The 15,001-nt window shown below is 44.5% G+C and overlaps 1 protein-coding gene across 5 annotated transcripts in view; it reads right to left on the bottom strand.

The window, feature by feature from the left end:
* LOC139269087 (membrane-associated phosphatidylinositol transfer protein 2) overlaps positions 1-15,001 on the bottom strand; it is a 349,880-nt gene that overhangs the window by 92,550 nt on the left and 242,329 nt on the right. For all 5 annotated transcript variants that reach the window (XM_070888156.1, XM_070888159.1, XM_070888158.1 and 2 more), the window contains exons 4-5: positions 12,563-12,684; positions 6,103-6,336 (exon numbers count right to left, since the gene is read on the bottom strand). In XM_070888156.1, the coding sequence (XP_070744257.1) occupies positions 6,103-6,336; positions 12,563-12,684 (356 nt within the window). The remainder of the gene's footprint in view (positions 1-6,102; positions 6,337-12,562; positions 12,685-15,001) is intronic.

Raw genomic sequence — 15,001 nt, 5'->3', positions numbered from 1 at the left:
TTATTATGTAAACCAACAAAGAGAATAAAAGCCCTGATCAAATCCAACAAAGCCTCTGGAACACAGTCAACAACAAACTGGTTAACTGAAACAAGGCCAAAACAAGACCTGAATTTCTCAGAGTCAAAACGGCAACAAATCCTGGATCAGAATCTGGATATTCTTTCCAAAATAACTTGAACAAATTGTATTCAGAGATATGACCATCACCTTGCATTACGGATTGTTAATACATTACCAAATGCTCGGAGTGGAAAGTACAAAAATGCTGTGGTGCACTAGATTTCGGGAGACTTCATGGGCCACAGAGCCAGGTTCTGTGCCGGAACATTCCATGATTTGTGTTTTGCTCTCTCCTCCTTAAGCTTATTCATCAAAGATTTTCACTTCCACTTTTTAAATAAAACTGCAATTACCTAAAATAAATTATCATCACAGATTTGTATCCCAAGTTAAAATAAAGCACATGTGCAGAAATGACCTCACATTCTCCCTTTTAATTGCTAATGTACCATGAACTAGGCAGAATCATAGAAATGACAGCACTTTTGAACTGCCAGTTGGCCCATCAGGCCAATGTTGACTCTTCAATATCCCTGACTGCATTGGGTTCAATGTGTCAACTCCATCAGATAAAAGAGAAAGGCACAAAGAGGTGTTTTGGAGCTGGTTCCTGGCCATCAGTCCTTCTCACGTAGCTGCAAAATGTAAGAAACAGGTGAGACAGGGAGTCATGACGCTGGCTTTTAACCTCTGGACTTGGTATCAAGTCCAGACCAGACCAATGGAATGAAGGTCTGGTCCATCTGCTCGAGCAATGAGTGTGGCCGACCTCAATCTGCCCCTGGTGGGCCTGGCCCCTCAGCACAAAACAAGCCCTCATTGAGCAATAATTGACTATATTATTCAGAGAAATTGAACAATAGATGGCATAGGAAATCGGGGAAATGCCACATTAGTGCAGTGTGAGCTGCACTGTTGAGGTATATTACTGGGACAGAACAGAGCGAGATTTATTTTGTTCGTTCATGGGATGTAAGGCCAGCATTTATTGCCCATCCCTAATTGCCCTTGTAGTGAATGTTGAAGGTGGTGGATGGGGGACCGATCAAGCGGACTGCTTTGTCCTGGATGGTGTTGAGCTTCTCGAGTGTTGTTAGGGCTGCCCTCATTCAGGCAAGTGGAGAGTGTTCCATCACACTCCTGACTTATGCCTTGTAGATGGTGGAAAGGTTTTGGGGAGTCCTGGTCAATGGTGACCCCCAGGATGTTGATGGTGGGGGATTCGGCAATGGTAATGCCGTTGAATATCAAGGGGTGGTGGTTAGACTCTCGCTTACTTGAGATAGTCATTGCCGGGCACTTGTGTGGAGCGAGGGGATTTGAGTACAGGGGCAGGGAGGTGTTGCTACAATTGTACAGGGCCTTGGTGAGGCCACGCCTGGAGTATTGTGTACAGTTTTGGTCTCCTAACCTGAGGAAGGACATTCTTGCTATTGAGGGAGTGCAGCGAAGGTTCACCAGACTGATTCCCGGGATGGCGGGACTGACATATCAAGAAAGACTGGATCAACTGGGCTTGTATTCACTGGAGAATAAGAGGGGATCTCATAGAAACGTTTAAAATTCTGACGGGTTTAGACAGGTTTAGATGCAGGAAGAATGTTCCCAATGTTGGGGAAGTCCAGAACCAGGGGTCACAGTCTAAGGATAAGGGGTAAGCCATTTGGACCGAGATGAGGAGAAACTTCTTCACCCAGAGAGTGGTGAACCTGTGGAATTCTCTACCGCAGAAAGTTGTTGAGGCCAATTCACTAAATATATTCAAAAAGGAGTTAGATGTAGTCCTTACTACTAGGGGGATCAAGGGGTATGGCGAGAAAGCAGGAATGGGGTACTGAGGTTGCATGTTCAGCCATGAACTCATTGAATGGCGGTGCAGGCTCGAAGGGCCGAATGGCCTACTCCTGTACCTATTTTCTATGTTTCTATGAATGTTATTTGTCAGTTATCAGCCCCAGCCTGAATGTTGTTCACGTCTTGCTACATGTGGGCACGGACTGCTTCATTATCTGAGGAGTTGTGAAACTGAACACTGTGCAGTCATCAGCGAACATCCCCAATTCGGACCTAATGATGGAGGGAAGGTCATTGTTGAAACAGCTGAAGATGGTTGGACCTAGGACACTGCCCTGAGGAATTCATGCAGCGATGTCCCGGGGCTGTGATGATTGACCTCCAACCACCACAACCAGCTTCCTTTGTGCTAGGTATGACTCCAGCCAGTGGAGAGTTTTCCCCTGACTCTCATTGGCTTCAGTTTTACTAGGGCTCCTTGATGCCACACTCGGTCAAATGCTGCCTCGATGTCGAGGGCAGTCACTCTCACCTCACCTCTGGAATTCAGCTCATTTGGACCAAGGCTGTAATGAGGTCTGGAGCCGAGTGGTCCGGGCGGAACCCAAACTGAGCATCGGTGAGCAGGTTATTGGTGAGTAAGTGCCGCTTGACAGCACTGTCAACAACACCTTCCATCACTTTGCTGATGTTTGAGAGTAGACTGATGGGACGGTAATTGGCCGGATTGGATTTGTCCTGCTTTTTGTGGACAGGACATACCTGGGCAGTTTTCCACATTGTCGGATAGATGCCAGTGCTGTAGCTTCATTGGAATAATTTGGCTAGAGGTCAGGCTAGTTCAAGAGCACGAGTCTTCAGCTTGGTAGCCGAGATGTTGTCGGGGCCCATAGTCTTTGCTGTATCCAGTGCGCTCAGCAGTTTCTTGATATCACGTGGTGTGAATCGAATTGGCTGAAGACTGGCTTCTGTGATGGTGGGGACCTCAGGAGGAGGCCGATATGGATCATCCACTCGGCACTTCTGGCTGAAGATGGTTGCAAATGCTTCAACCTTCTCTTTTGCACTCATGTGCTGGGCTCTGCCATCACTGAGGATGGGGATATTCATTGAGCCTCATCCTCCCATTTGTTGTTTAATTGTCCACCACCATTCCCGACCGGATGTGGCAGGACTGCAGAGCTTTGATCTGATCCGTTGATTGTGGGATCACTTAGCCCTGTCTATAGCGTGCTGCTTCCGCTGTTTAGCATGCGTGTAGTCCGGTGTTGCAGCTTCCCCAGGTTGGCACCTCAGATTTAGGTACGCCTGGTGCTGCTCCTGGCATGCTGGTCTACACTCCTCATTGATCCAGGGTTGGTCCCCTGGCTCAATGGTAATCGTAGACTGAGGGATATGCTGGACCATGAGGCACTTAAATTCTAGCTGTGTTAAATCTCGCGGAATGGATGCTGCCACTGGATTCCTGAAATGTTGAATGTTCCATTCCCCAGCACTGAATATCCCCTGATTAACAAAATAAATACCAATAGAATGTATTTATCTTCTGAATGAAATCACTGGTCCATTGTGTCCCTTCCCTGTTGCCTCCTGCTCCTTCACAGTGTGCTGGCTAATTTACAGTCAGAATTTGCTCCAAAAATGATATAGCTGGCTCAATGAAAACTTAAATGAAAAACTGTTAAGCAAATTCTAATAAAAAGCAATAAAAAAAACTGCAACTCTGGGAAATCTGGAACAGAAATAGAAAATACCGGAAACATACAGGTCAGTCCGCATCTGTGGAGAGACCAGACAAGTTAATGTTTCAGTCTCCAGCGGGATTGGGCTGACAAAGGGCAGTGGCCGCAACGTTAGCCGGTCTATTTACTCCACAGGGGCCGACTGACCTGCTGCAGATCTCCAGTACCTTGTGTTTTTGCTAATCCTGCTCTGCATGTGCTAAAATGTGTAAATCTATATTTAAGAGTTTTTCCTTTGATGCGTTAGCCCAGTGCTGTCCGTCCTTTTACCAGCTGGTCTACGACCCATGTAATCTTGCTGAATCAATTGACAGTTGCACTCCCAGGATGACAACCATGACGACGTCAAGGAAACCTCAAATGTCAAAAAATCATTATCTTTCAAGATAAGAGGTTTTGAGTTTATTTGATGCTTGGTCCAGCACGATCAAAAGACCAGATTAAATTGTCTGACACAATAATTTAAGATATTACTGCATTTCTGCCTGGGAATAAGTTTAATTTTGTTACATGATTAAATGCTCATCAGCTTCATTATCTTTTATGCAACTCAGGGTTCAGTTCATTAAACAGACTTTTAGGTTCCTCTACAATTGCCAAGTTTTCAACCCAGCAAATATCGAGCAACAATCGCGTCGCTCAAATTATCACCAGAGAAGGTTTCAATCTCTCACAATAAATGTCTGTCTAATAGTGTAATGTTCGGACACGGTATAACAGCAGATTCCACATTCACAATGGATCTGTCCTCAATAGCAAAGCTAATCCATTAGTTCAACCACAGCCACATTTCAATCTTCAGTTTTAGTAACATTTTGCCTGGCATCAGTTAAGTGGCCCAATTGCTCCCTCCAGTTCAAAATATCTACACTGTACTATCAAAAATAGAAATTCCTAGTTCAAGTATTTCACTGGTTAGGCCCCAGCTGGAGTAGTGTGTCCAATTCTGGGCACCACACTTTAGGAAGGATGTGAAGGCCTTGGAGAGGGTGTAAAGGGAGATTTACCGGAATGGCTCCAGGGATGAGGGACTTCAGTTACGTGGAGAGACTGGAGAAACTGGGATTTTTCTTCTTGGAGCAGAGAAGGTTAAGGAGAGATTTAGTAGAGTTGTTCTAAATTATGAAGGGTTTTGATAGAGTAGATATGGAGAAGTTGTTTCCAGGGGCAGGAGCGTCGGTAACCAGAAGACACAGATGTAAGATAATCGGCAAAAAAAAGTAAAAAGAAAAGGGAGTAGAGAGGTGGGGTGGGGAAGGGATGAGAATTTGTTTTAATGCATTGAGTTGTTGTGATCTTAGGATAGAAAATTCAGGGATATGGGGATAATGCAGGAAGGTGGTGTTGAGGTCGAAGATCAGCCATGATCTTGTTGAATGTTGGAGCAGGCTCGAGGGGCCGAATGGCCTACTCCACCTCCTATTTCTTATGTTCTTATCTGGAACGTGCTGCTTGAAAGGGCAGTGAGAGCAGATTCAATAGTAACTTTCAAAAGGGAATTGGGTAAATATTTGAAGGAGAAAAATGTGCCGGGCTGTGGGGAAAGAGCGGGGAGTGGGACTGATTGGATCACTCTTTCACAGAGCCCCAGTAGCAGCTCTTGTGGCGTGTTATGGTGGAGAGAGTGTTCAGCTGACTGCAAGCAAGCTACTTTGGGATGAAGAATGCATTAGATTCCGCTGGAGATTTATTGGTGACGATGCTGGGAGTTCAGTGGTGGTATGCCATTAACTTAAACTTAGAATTTTGTTAATAGCTGAAGTCAAAGGCCAAATACACCTGCAGTGCTTCAGTTCCAAGAATCAGAAACTCGTCCAGAGGCCAGGTTGCCACGTTAAGGGCCAAATCAATAGAACATATTCCCTAGTCTGAAACTCGATGCTTCCAGGGCACTGCATGGGGATCACACTCAAACTAATTTGTTTTTGATCGCACTGGTTGGATTCACTCAACAAGCTAATATTTGCATGAAAATTTCCAAACAGGACAGAGAAAAAAGCAGGAGGTGGTTTACAAACCAATTTCAGAGTAACCAGCTGTGTTCAGTTCAAAGAGTGAGACACAGAAGCTATTTATATGCCATGTACGGTTCTGTTGTTTAATTGTATACTACCATGGGTAGCACGCCAAGACAATGTCATTCTAAATGTTATGAAGCAAATTTTAACCTTGATGTTTCCCTAGACAATGGTCTATGTTGATCTGATAAATTCTTCGTAGAAGGCGTTTACTGATTATCTACCAAGTTGGTAACCAGTGCAAATAAATCTTATTTTGTCACCCTTTGTACTCAGTCCCACTCAAGTTATACATCATTCACTAACCGAGAGTGTGGACAAGCACAGCTCACTGAGACCAGAAATAAGCCAAAAAATGTACCACCACTCATGCACAAGCAAGACTTGAAAACACTACTGACACTGAATTAATTTGATTTTACGTGTTTCAAGTGTGGAAAACATCAGTATCTTTTCTTGATAAGCTGGAATGGACACCCACTCACCTACATCATGGATGAATCGCTCGATTTTGGACTGCATTCCCCAGTATCGAAACTCGACTTTACAGAGTTTGTACGCACACATAATTGGCATTTTCCCAGGCCTATTCTTGCACTCCTCTATCCAGTCATCAGACAGGGGTCCCCTTCCTGTCTTGATAGACTTGTACTGTTTAGGATCCTCTTCTGTTTTGTATTCATTAGGAGGAATGGGGTCTTTGACAATATCAATGGGATCTGGTACACAGAGCATAAAGTCGTACATTAGGTGACAGATTTATTTCGAATGCAGCACAAATGTCAGTCATATTTAAAAGAGCCTCAGCACACCTTAAACCTGAAGAGTAAACTGAATCCCAGTCAAAATACTATTGATTATCACGTAAAATGAAATTCAACACTTGCAAAAAAATTCAATACAAATTCCAGAGGTAAAATAAACTTTCAGTCACAAAAAGAAAAGAAAACAAACAAGGTTAGAGTTTAGAGAATGCAAAAATAAGTTGATTTTAAAAAGAAATATAAAATAAAACATTAGACATGCATCATTTCTACCTAGTTCTTGGTCCAATGCACAACCTGCAGACAACCAATCACAGCCCTCAGTCAATGCTGCTCTTAACCAGCCACGAGGAAATGCATCAACGTGTTCGTCATAACTATTCTCCCCCCCAGCCTCCCTCTCCATCACCCTCCTCACCCATTCTCCCCCCTTCCTTACCAACCAACCACCCTCCTCTCCCTCCCTCCCTCCACCCTCCCCCACGCACCCTTCTACCCCCCACCCCCCCAGCTCCCACCCTCCCCACCCCGACCATCCCCCCACCCCCCCTCCCTGACCATCCCCCCACCCCCCCTCTCTCCCTCCCTTCCACACCCTGACCAACCCCACTCCCTGCACCCCGACCATCCCCTCCCGAACCTCCCTACCCACCCCAACACCAACCACCCTCCACACACCCCCCACCCTCCACACCGTCCACAAATCCCCCCCCACCCCAACCACCGTCCCTCCCACCCTCCCCAACCACCCCCTCTCTCCCCCCCACCCCAACCACCATCTCTCCCAACCCCCCACCTACCCTTCCTCCCACCCTCCCCTGCCTCCCTCCCACCCCCGCCCCCCCCAACCACCCTCCAGAAAGCATCTGGCCACTACTTGAAGCTCCCCACCCAGAACCAGAACTGTCGCTAGCACCAAGGGTAATCATGGCTTGAACCCACATGACACAAAGTGCCATCTGGCCTGATTTATTTGTTAACTGGATGGTATTGGTTAATAGCAAAAAGCAAAAGTTTAACCACTTGAACTTTAAACCACTTAAAAGTGCGACAGCAATTTCATTTTTTTTTAATATATAATGCATTTCAAATGCCATACACCTGTCTAACTGAACAAAGAAGGTTTCAGTCCAAACATCTCTATGATTTAATTGGACATAAATAGGACATTTCCTGAACAATGGTGTACATTGTAAAACTGAGTGGGGTTATCCTATAAATGTCACAACAGATAGAGGATTAAAAGCCATGCATCATGCCATTAATAACAAACACACTGAATTTGAGATAAGAGTGTAGGTTTTTAATATTTGTGAATAGTTAAATGAAATGCAATACAAATTACAGGTCAATGTGATGTCAAAAAAACACTTGCACACAAAATATTCTCAAAAGCGTCAGTTGCAATTACCCTGTACTGGAAAAGTGATACCAGGGCACAGAGGGTTCATGTTGGAATTTGCTGGTACAGGGTATATTCAAATAGACACAATATGGAACACAGGCACAGATTGAGAATGATCTATATACAACATTTTGCCCTGGTTACGAAGCTACACACAAAGCCTGTTGTTGTGGTGCATATAAATACCAACAATATAGCTAAAAAACGGAATGAGCTCCTACAAGACGAATTTAGGGAGCTAGGAGCTAAATTAAAAAGACAGACCTCAAAAGTAGGAATCTCAGGATTGCTGCCAGTGCCACGTGCTAGTCAGAATAGGAATCGCAGGATAGCTCATAAGAATACATGGCTTGAGGAGTGGTGCAGAAGGGAGGGATTCAAATTGCTGAGACATTGGAACAGGTTCTGGGGGAGGTGGGACCAGTACAAACCGGACGGTCTGCATCTGGGCAGGACCAGAACCAATGTCCGAGGGGAGTGTTTGCGAGTGCTGTTGGGGAGGGGTTAAACTAATATGGCAGGGGGATGGGAACCTATGCAGGGAGACAGGGGGAAGTAGAATGGGGGCAGAAGCAAAAGATAGAAAGAAGAAAAGTAAAAGTGGAGGGCAGAGAAACCCAAGGCAAAATGCAAAAAGGGCCACATTACAGCAAAATCCTTAAGGGGCAAAGGGTGTTAAAAAGACAAGCCTGAAGGCTCTGTGCCTCAATGCGAGGAGTATTTGGAATAAGGTGGACGAATTAACAGCGCAGATAGCAATTAATGGATAAGACGTAATTGGCATTACGGAGACATGGCTCCAACGTGACCAAGGCTGGGAACTCAACATCCAGGGGTATTCAACATTTAGGAAGGATAGGTAGAGAGGAAAAGGAGGTGGGGTGGCGTTGCTGGTTAAAGAGGAAATCAATGCAATAGTAAGGAGTTAGCTTGGATGATGTGGAATTTGTATGGGTGGAGCTACGGAATACCAAAGGGCAGAAAATGCTTGTGGGAGTTGTGTACAGACCACCAAACAGTAGTAATGAGGATGGGGACAGCATCAAACAAGAAATTAGGGATGTGTGCAATAAAGGCTCAGCAGTTATCATGGGTAACTTTAATCTACATATTGACTGGGCTAACCAAACTGGTAGCAATGCGGTGGAGGAGGATTTCCTGGAGTGTATTAGGGATGGTTTTCTAGACCAATATGTCGAGGAACCAACCAGAGGGCTGGCCATCCTAGACTGGGTGATGTGTGATGAGAAAGGACTAATTAGCAATCTTGTTGTGTGAGGCCCCTTGGGGAAGAGTGACCATAATATGGTAGAATTCTTTATTAAGATGGAGAGTGATACAGTTAATTCAGAGACTAGGGTCCTGAACTTGGGGAAAGGTAACTTCGATGGTATGAGACGTGACTTGGCTAGAATAGATTGGCGAGTGATACTTAAAGGGTTGACAGTGGACAGGCAAGGGCAGGCATTTAAAGATCACATGGATGAACTTCAACAATTGTATATCCCTGTCTGGAGTAAAACTAAAAAGGGGAAGGTGGCTCAACCGTGGCTAACAAGGGAAATTAAGGATAGTGTTAAGTCCAAGGAAGAGGCATACAAATTGGACAGAAAAAGCGGCAAACCTGAGGACTGGGAGAATTTTGTAATACAGCAGAAGAGGACAAAGGGTTTAATTAGGAGGGGGAAAATAGAGTATGAGAGCAAGTTTGCTGAGAACATAAAAACTGACTGCAAAAGCTTCGATAGATATGTGAAGAGAAAAAGATTAGTGAAAACAAACATAGGTCCCTTGCAGTCAGATTCAGGTGAATTTATAATGGGGAACAAAGAAATGGCAGACCAGTTAAACAAATACTTTGGTTCTGTTTTCACGAAAGAAGACACAGATAACCTTCAGGAAATACTCGGGGACCGAGGGGCTAGTGAGAAGGAGGAACTGAAGGATATCCTTATAAAGCGGGAAATTGTGTTAGTGAAATTGATATGATTGAAGGCCGATAAATCCCAGGGGCCTGATAGTCTGCATTCCAGAGTACTTAAGGAAGTGGCCATAGAAATAGTGGATGCATTGGTGATCATTTTCCAACAGTCTATCGACTCTGGATCAGTTCCTATTGACTGGAGGGTAGCTAATGTAACATCACTGTATAAAAAAGGAGGGAGAGAGAAAACGTGTAATTATCGACCGGTTAGCCTGACATCAGTAGTGGGGAAAATGTTGGAATCAATTATTAAAGATGAAATAGCAGCGCATTTGGAAAGCAGTGACAGGATCGGTCCAAGTCAGCATAGATTTATGAAAGGGAAATCATGCTTGACAAATCTTCTGGAACTTTTTGAGGATGTAACTAGTAGAGTGGACAAGGGAGAACCAGTGGATGTGGTGTATTTGGACTTTCAAAAGGCTTTTGACAAGGTCCCACACAAGAGATTGGTGTGCAAAATCAAAGCACATGGTATTGGGGGTAATGTACTGACGTGGCTAGAGAACTGGTTGGCAGACAGGAAGCAGAGAGTCGGGATAAACGGGTCCTTTTCAGAATGGCAGGCAATGACTAGTGGAGTGCCGCAGGGCTCAGTGCTGGGACCCCAGCTCTTTACAATATACATCAATGATTTAGATGAAGGAATTGAGTGTAATATCTCCAAGTTTGCAGACGACACTAAGCTGGGTGGCGGTGTGAGCTGTGAGGAGGACACTAAAAGGCTGCAGGGTGACTTGGATAGGTTAGGTGAGTGGGCAAATACATGGCAGATGCAGTATAACGTGGATAAATGTGAGGTGATCCACTTTGAGGGCAAAAACACGAAGGCAGATTATTATCTGAATGGCGGCAGATTAGGAAAGTGGGAGGTGCAACGAGACCTGGGTGACGTGGTACATCAGTCATTCAAAGTTAGCAGGCAGGTACAGCAGGCAGTGAAGGCGGCAAATGATATGTTGGCCTTCATAGCTAGGGGATTTGAGTATAGGAGCAGGGAGGTCTTACTGCAGTTGTACAGGGCCTTAGTGAGGCCTCACCTAGAATATTGTGTTCAGTTTTGGTCTCCTAATGTGAGCAAGGACGTTCTTGCTATTGAGGGAGTGCAGCGAAGGTTCACCAGACTGATTCCCGGGATGGCTGGTCTGACATATGAGGAGAGACTGGATTAACTGGGCCTTTATACACTGGAGTTTAGAAGGATGAGAGGGGATCTCATAGAAACTTACAAGATTCTGACGGGACTAGGTTAGATGCGGGAAGAATGTTCCCGATGATGGGGAAGTCCAGAACCAGGGGACACAGTCTTAGGATAAGGGGTAGGCCATTTAGGACTGAGATGAGGAGAAACTTCTTCACTCAGAGAGTTGTTAACTTGTGGAATTCCCTACCGCAGAGAGTTGTTGATGCCAATTCATTGGATATATTCAAGAGGGAGTTAGAGATGGCCCTTACGGCTAAAGGGATCAAGGAGTATGGAGAGAAAGCAGGAAAGGGGCACTGAGGGAATGATCAGCCATGATCTTATTGAATGGTGGTGCAGGCTCGAAGGGCCGAATGGCCTACTCCTGCACCTATTTTCTAAATTCTATGGATGTGGATGATTGGATTTGCTGACTGCACTAAGCTGAAACTTCCCAAACAAGTAGTTTCACTCTCTTGTGGTTTTTGGATCACATTTTGTGAAATGAAGCCAACGTTTAGTTTCGTTATTAAAAGGACACCAAAGAAATGAATTAATCTTGTGTTAGCTGCAACATGATGGGAACGTTCTCTTACAGATATAGTGTTAACCCTTGCCCTGCTGAATACTGATCCCACATGCTTGCCACAGCAAAAGCTGGGAGTAGCACTTTAAACAGACAGACTGCCAATAAACCATGTGTTACTGTTCAGGTGGAAAAGCTAAATGGGAATGAGGCAAGAAGAATGGTCACTGTGGCCTGTAACTGAGAATGTGCTGGATTTTGTTATACAGCGATTCCTTAATACAATGCTTTGTTATCGTTGTTTAACTTATAATGTGAAGTGATGCGAATTGCACTCAGGAAACAAATCCTCAATAAACAATTTTCAGAGATATCCGAAGTTTTAGTTCAATAAAACTCACGCAGCATGGAAAATTTTCACCTCAACATCAGACTGACTCCTTCACGTTAAGACACTCCGGGTTATAAATGTCTTCATAACCACCGTGACTCACTCACTGACAGTACACACACACATCACGGAATGATGTGTCGCTAATATCTCACGTCTTCCTCATTAAAACTGTAGTGTGCTACCACAGCTTGGCACCCAACCGGCGGCCTGGCCTGGGACCAGCAAACTGCGACCAGTCGAATGGAGCAGCAGGTTCAAGCCCATAACCATCAAATCGGGAGATGACATCGGGCTACCCAGCATTGCGCCGCACACTGTGGAGGTCTGCGTATCTACACTGCACGGAATCATTTAACAACAACAACTTGTATTTATATAGCGCCTTTAACAAAGTGAAACGTCGCAAGGAGTATTGAGATTAAAAATTTGACACTGGGCCGCATAAGTAGAAAGAGGTAGGTTTTAAGGAGCGTCTTGAAGGAGAAAAGAGGGATAGAAAGGCGGAGAGGTTTAGGGAGGGAGTTCCAGAGCTTAAGGCCTCGGCAACAGAAGGCACGGCCACCAATGGTTATGAAAATAATACAATGAGTATGCTGAACTTTACTTGCCATCTTGTTTTAATTAGATCCCCTCCATAACCAATAGCTTATCGACTGAACGACATAAAAAAAAGAAAGCAAATACTGTACCAAACGTCCTCTGTCTTTTTTCAGCAGTTGAGAGATTAAATACATTGGCCTGATCTCCTGAATCCGCTTTATAATACGTTTCAATATCGATGGAGAACTTCTCCACAAAGGGACAGGTATACCTGTAACAAAAAAAATGTAAAGATGCACATTGTTGCAAAAAGAAAACTTACTGTTTCAACCTTTTAATCTTTGACAAGCAGCTTAAATGCGATTGCTTTACAAGCAGGGTTTCACTGTGAAGCTGGAGGGCAGCATTCCCACAGAGGAAGACCCAAGACCGCTTTGCACAGATCCAGAAGTTTATTGCTTTATTTCCAGCGTGTTGGTTAGGCTACAGTTAGAGGATTGTGTGCAAGGTGAATGTTCTGTTTTAGAAAGGACATTAAACATAAGAATTAGGAACAGGAGTAGGCCATCTAGCCCCTCGAGCCTGCTCCACCATTCAATAAGATCATGGCTGATCTGGCCGTGGACTCAGCTCCACTTACCCGCCCGCTCCCCGTAACCCTTAATTCCCTTATTGGTTAAAAATCTATCTATCTGTGATTTGAATACATTCAATGAGCTAGCCTCAACTGCTTCCCTGGGCAGAGAATTGCACAGATTCACAACCCTCTGGGAGAAGAAATTCCTTCTCAACTCGGTTTTAAATTGGCTCCCCCGTATTTTGAGGCTGTGCCCCCTAGTTCTAGTCTCCCCGACCAGTGGAAGCAACCTCTCTGCCTCTATCTTGTTTATCCCTTTCATTATCTTAAATGTTTCCATAAGATCACCCCTCATCCTTCTGAACTCCAACGAGTAAAGACCCAGTCTACTCAATCTATCATCATAAAGTAACCCCCTCATCTCCAGAATCAGCCCAGTGAATCGTCTCTGTACCCCCTCCAAAGCTAGTATATCCTTCCTTAAGTAAGGTGACCAAAACTGCATGCAGTACTCCAGGTGCGGCCTCACCAATACCCTGTACAGTTGCAGCAGGACCTCCCTGCTTTTGTACTCCATCCCTCTCGCAATGAAGGCCAACATTCCATTCGCCTTCCTGATTACCTGCTGCACCTGCAAACTAACCTTTTGGGATTCATGAACAAGGACCCCCAGGTCCCTCTGCACCGCAGCATGATGTAATTTCTCCCCATTCAAATAATATTCCCTTTTACTGTTTTTTTTCCCCCAAGGTGGATGACCTCACACTTTCCGACATTGTATTCCATCTGCCAAACCTTAGCCCATTTGCTTAACCTATCTAAATCTCTTTGCAGCCTCTCTCTGTCCTCTACACAACCCGCTTTCCCACTAATCTTTGTGTCATCTGCAAATTTTGTTACACTACACTCTGTCCCCTCTTCCAGGTCATCTATGTATATTGTAAACAGTTGTGGTCCCAGCACCGATCCCTGTGGCACACCACTAACCACCGATTTCCAACCTGAAAAGGACCCATTTATCCCGACTCTCTGCTTTCTGTTCACCAGCCAATTCTCGATCCATGCTAATACATTTCCTCTGACTCCGCGTACCTTTATCTTCTGCAGTAACCTTTTGTGTGGCACCTTATCGAATGCCTTTTGGAAATCTAAATACACCACATACATCGGTACACCTCTATCCACCATGTTCGTTATATTCTCAAAGAATTCCAGTAAATTAGTTAAACACGATTTCCCCTTCATGAATCCATGTTGCTTCTGCTTGATTGCATTATTCCTATCTAGATGTCCCGCTATTTCTTCCTTAATGATAGCTTCAAGCATTTTCCCCACTACAGATGTTAAACTAACTGGCCTAGTTACCTGCCTTTTGTCTGCCCCATTTTTTAAACAGAGGCATTACATTAGCTACTTTCCAATCCGCTGGTACCTCCCCAGAGTCCAGAGAATTTTGGTAGATTATAACGAATGCATCTGCTATAACTTCCGCCATCTCTTTTAATACCCTGGGATGCATTTCATCAGGACCAGGGGACTTGTCTACCTTGAGTCCCATTAGCCTGTCCAGCACTACCCCCCTTGTGATAGTGATTGTCTCGAGGTCCTCCCTTCCCACATTCCTGTGACCAGCAATTTTTGGCATGGTTTTTGTGTCTTCCACTGTGAAGACCGAAGCAAAATAATAGTTTAAGGTCTGAGCCATTTCCACATTTCCTATTATTAAATCCTCCTTCTCATCTTCTAAGGGACCAACATTTACTTTAGTCACTCTTTTTCGTTTTATATATCTGTAAAAGCTTTTACTATCTGTTTTTATGTTTTGCGCAAGTTTACTTTCGTAATCTATCTTTCCTTTCTTTATTGCTTTCTTAGTCATTCTTTGCTGTCGTTTAAAATTTTCCCAATCTTCTAGTTTCCCACTAACCTTGGCCACCTTATATGCATTGGTTTTTAATTTGATACTCTCCTTTATTTCCTTGGTTATCCACGGCTGGTTATCCCTTCTCTT

This window comes from Pristiophorus japonicus, chromosome 8 (genome assembly GCF_044704955.1).
Source record: "Pristiophorus japonicus isolate sPriJap1 chromosome 8, sPriJap1.hap1, whole genome shotgun sequence".
NCBI lineage: Eukaryota > Metazoa > Chordata > Chondrichthyes > Pristiophoridae > Pristiophorus > Pristiophorus japonicus.
Note: the sequence above shows the minus strand (reverse complement) of the source record. Positions and strands in the feature narration are given on the sequence as shown.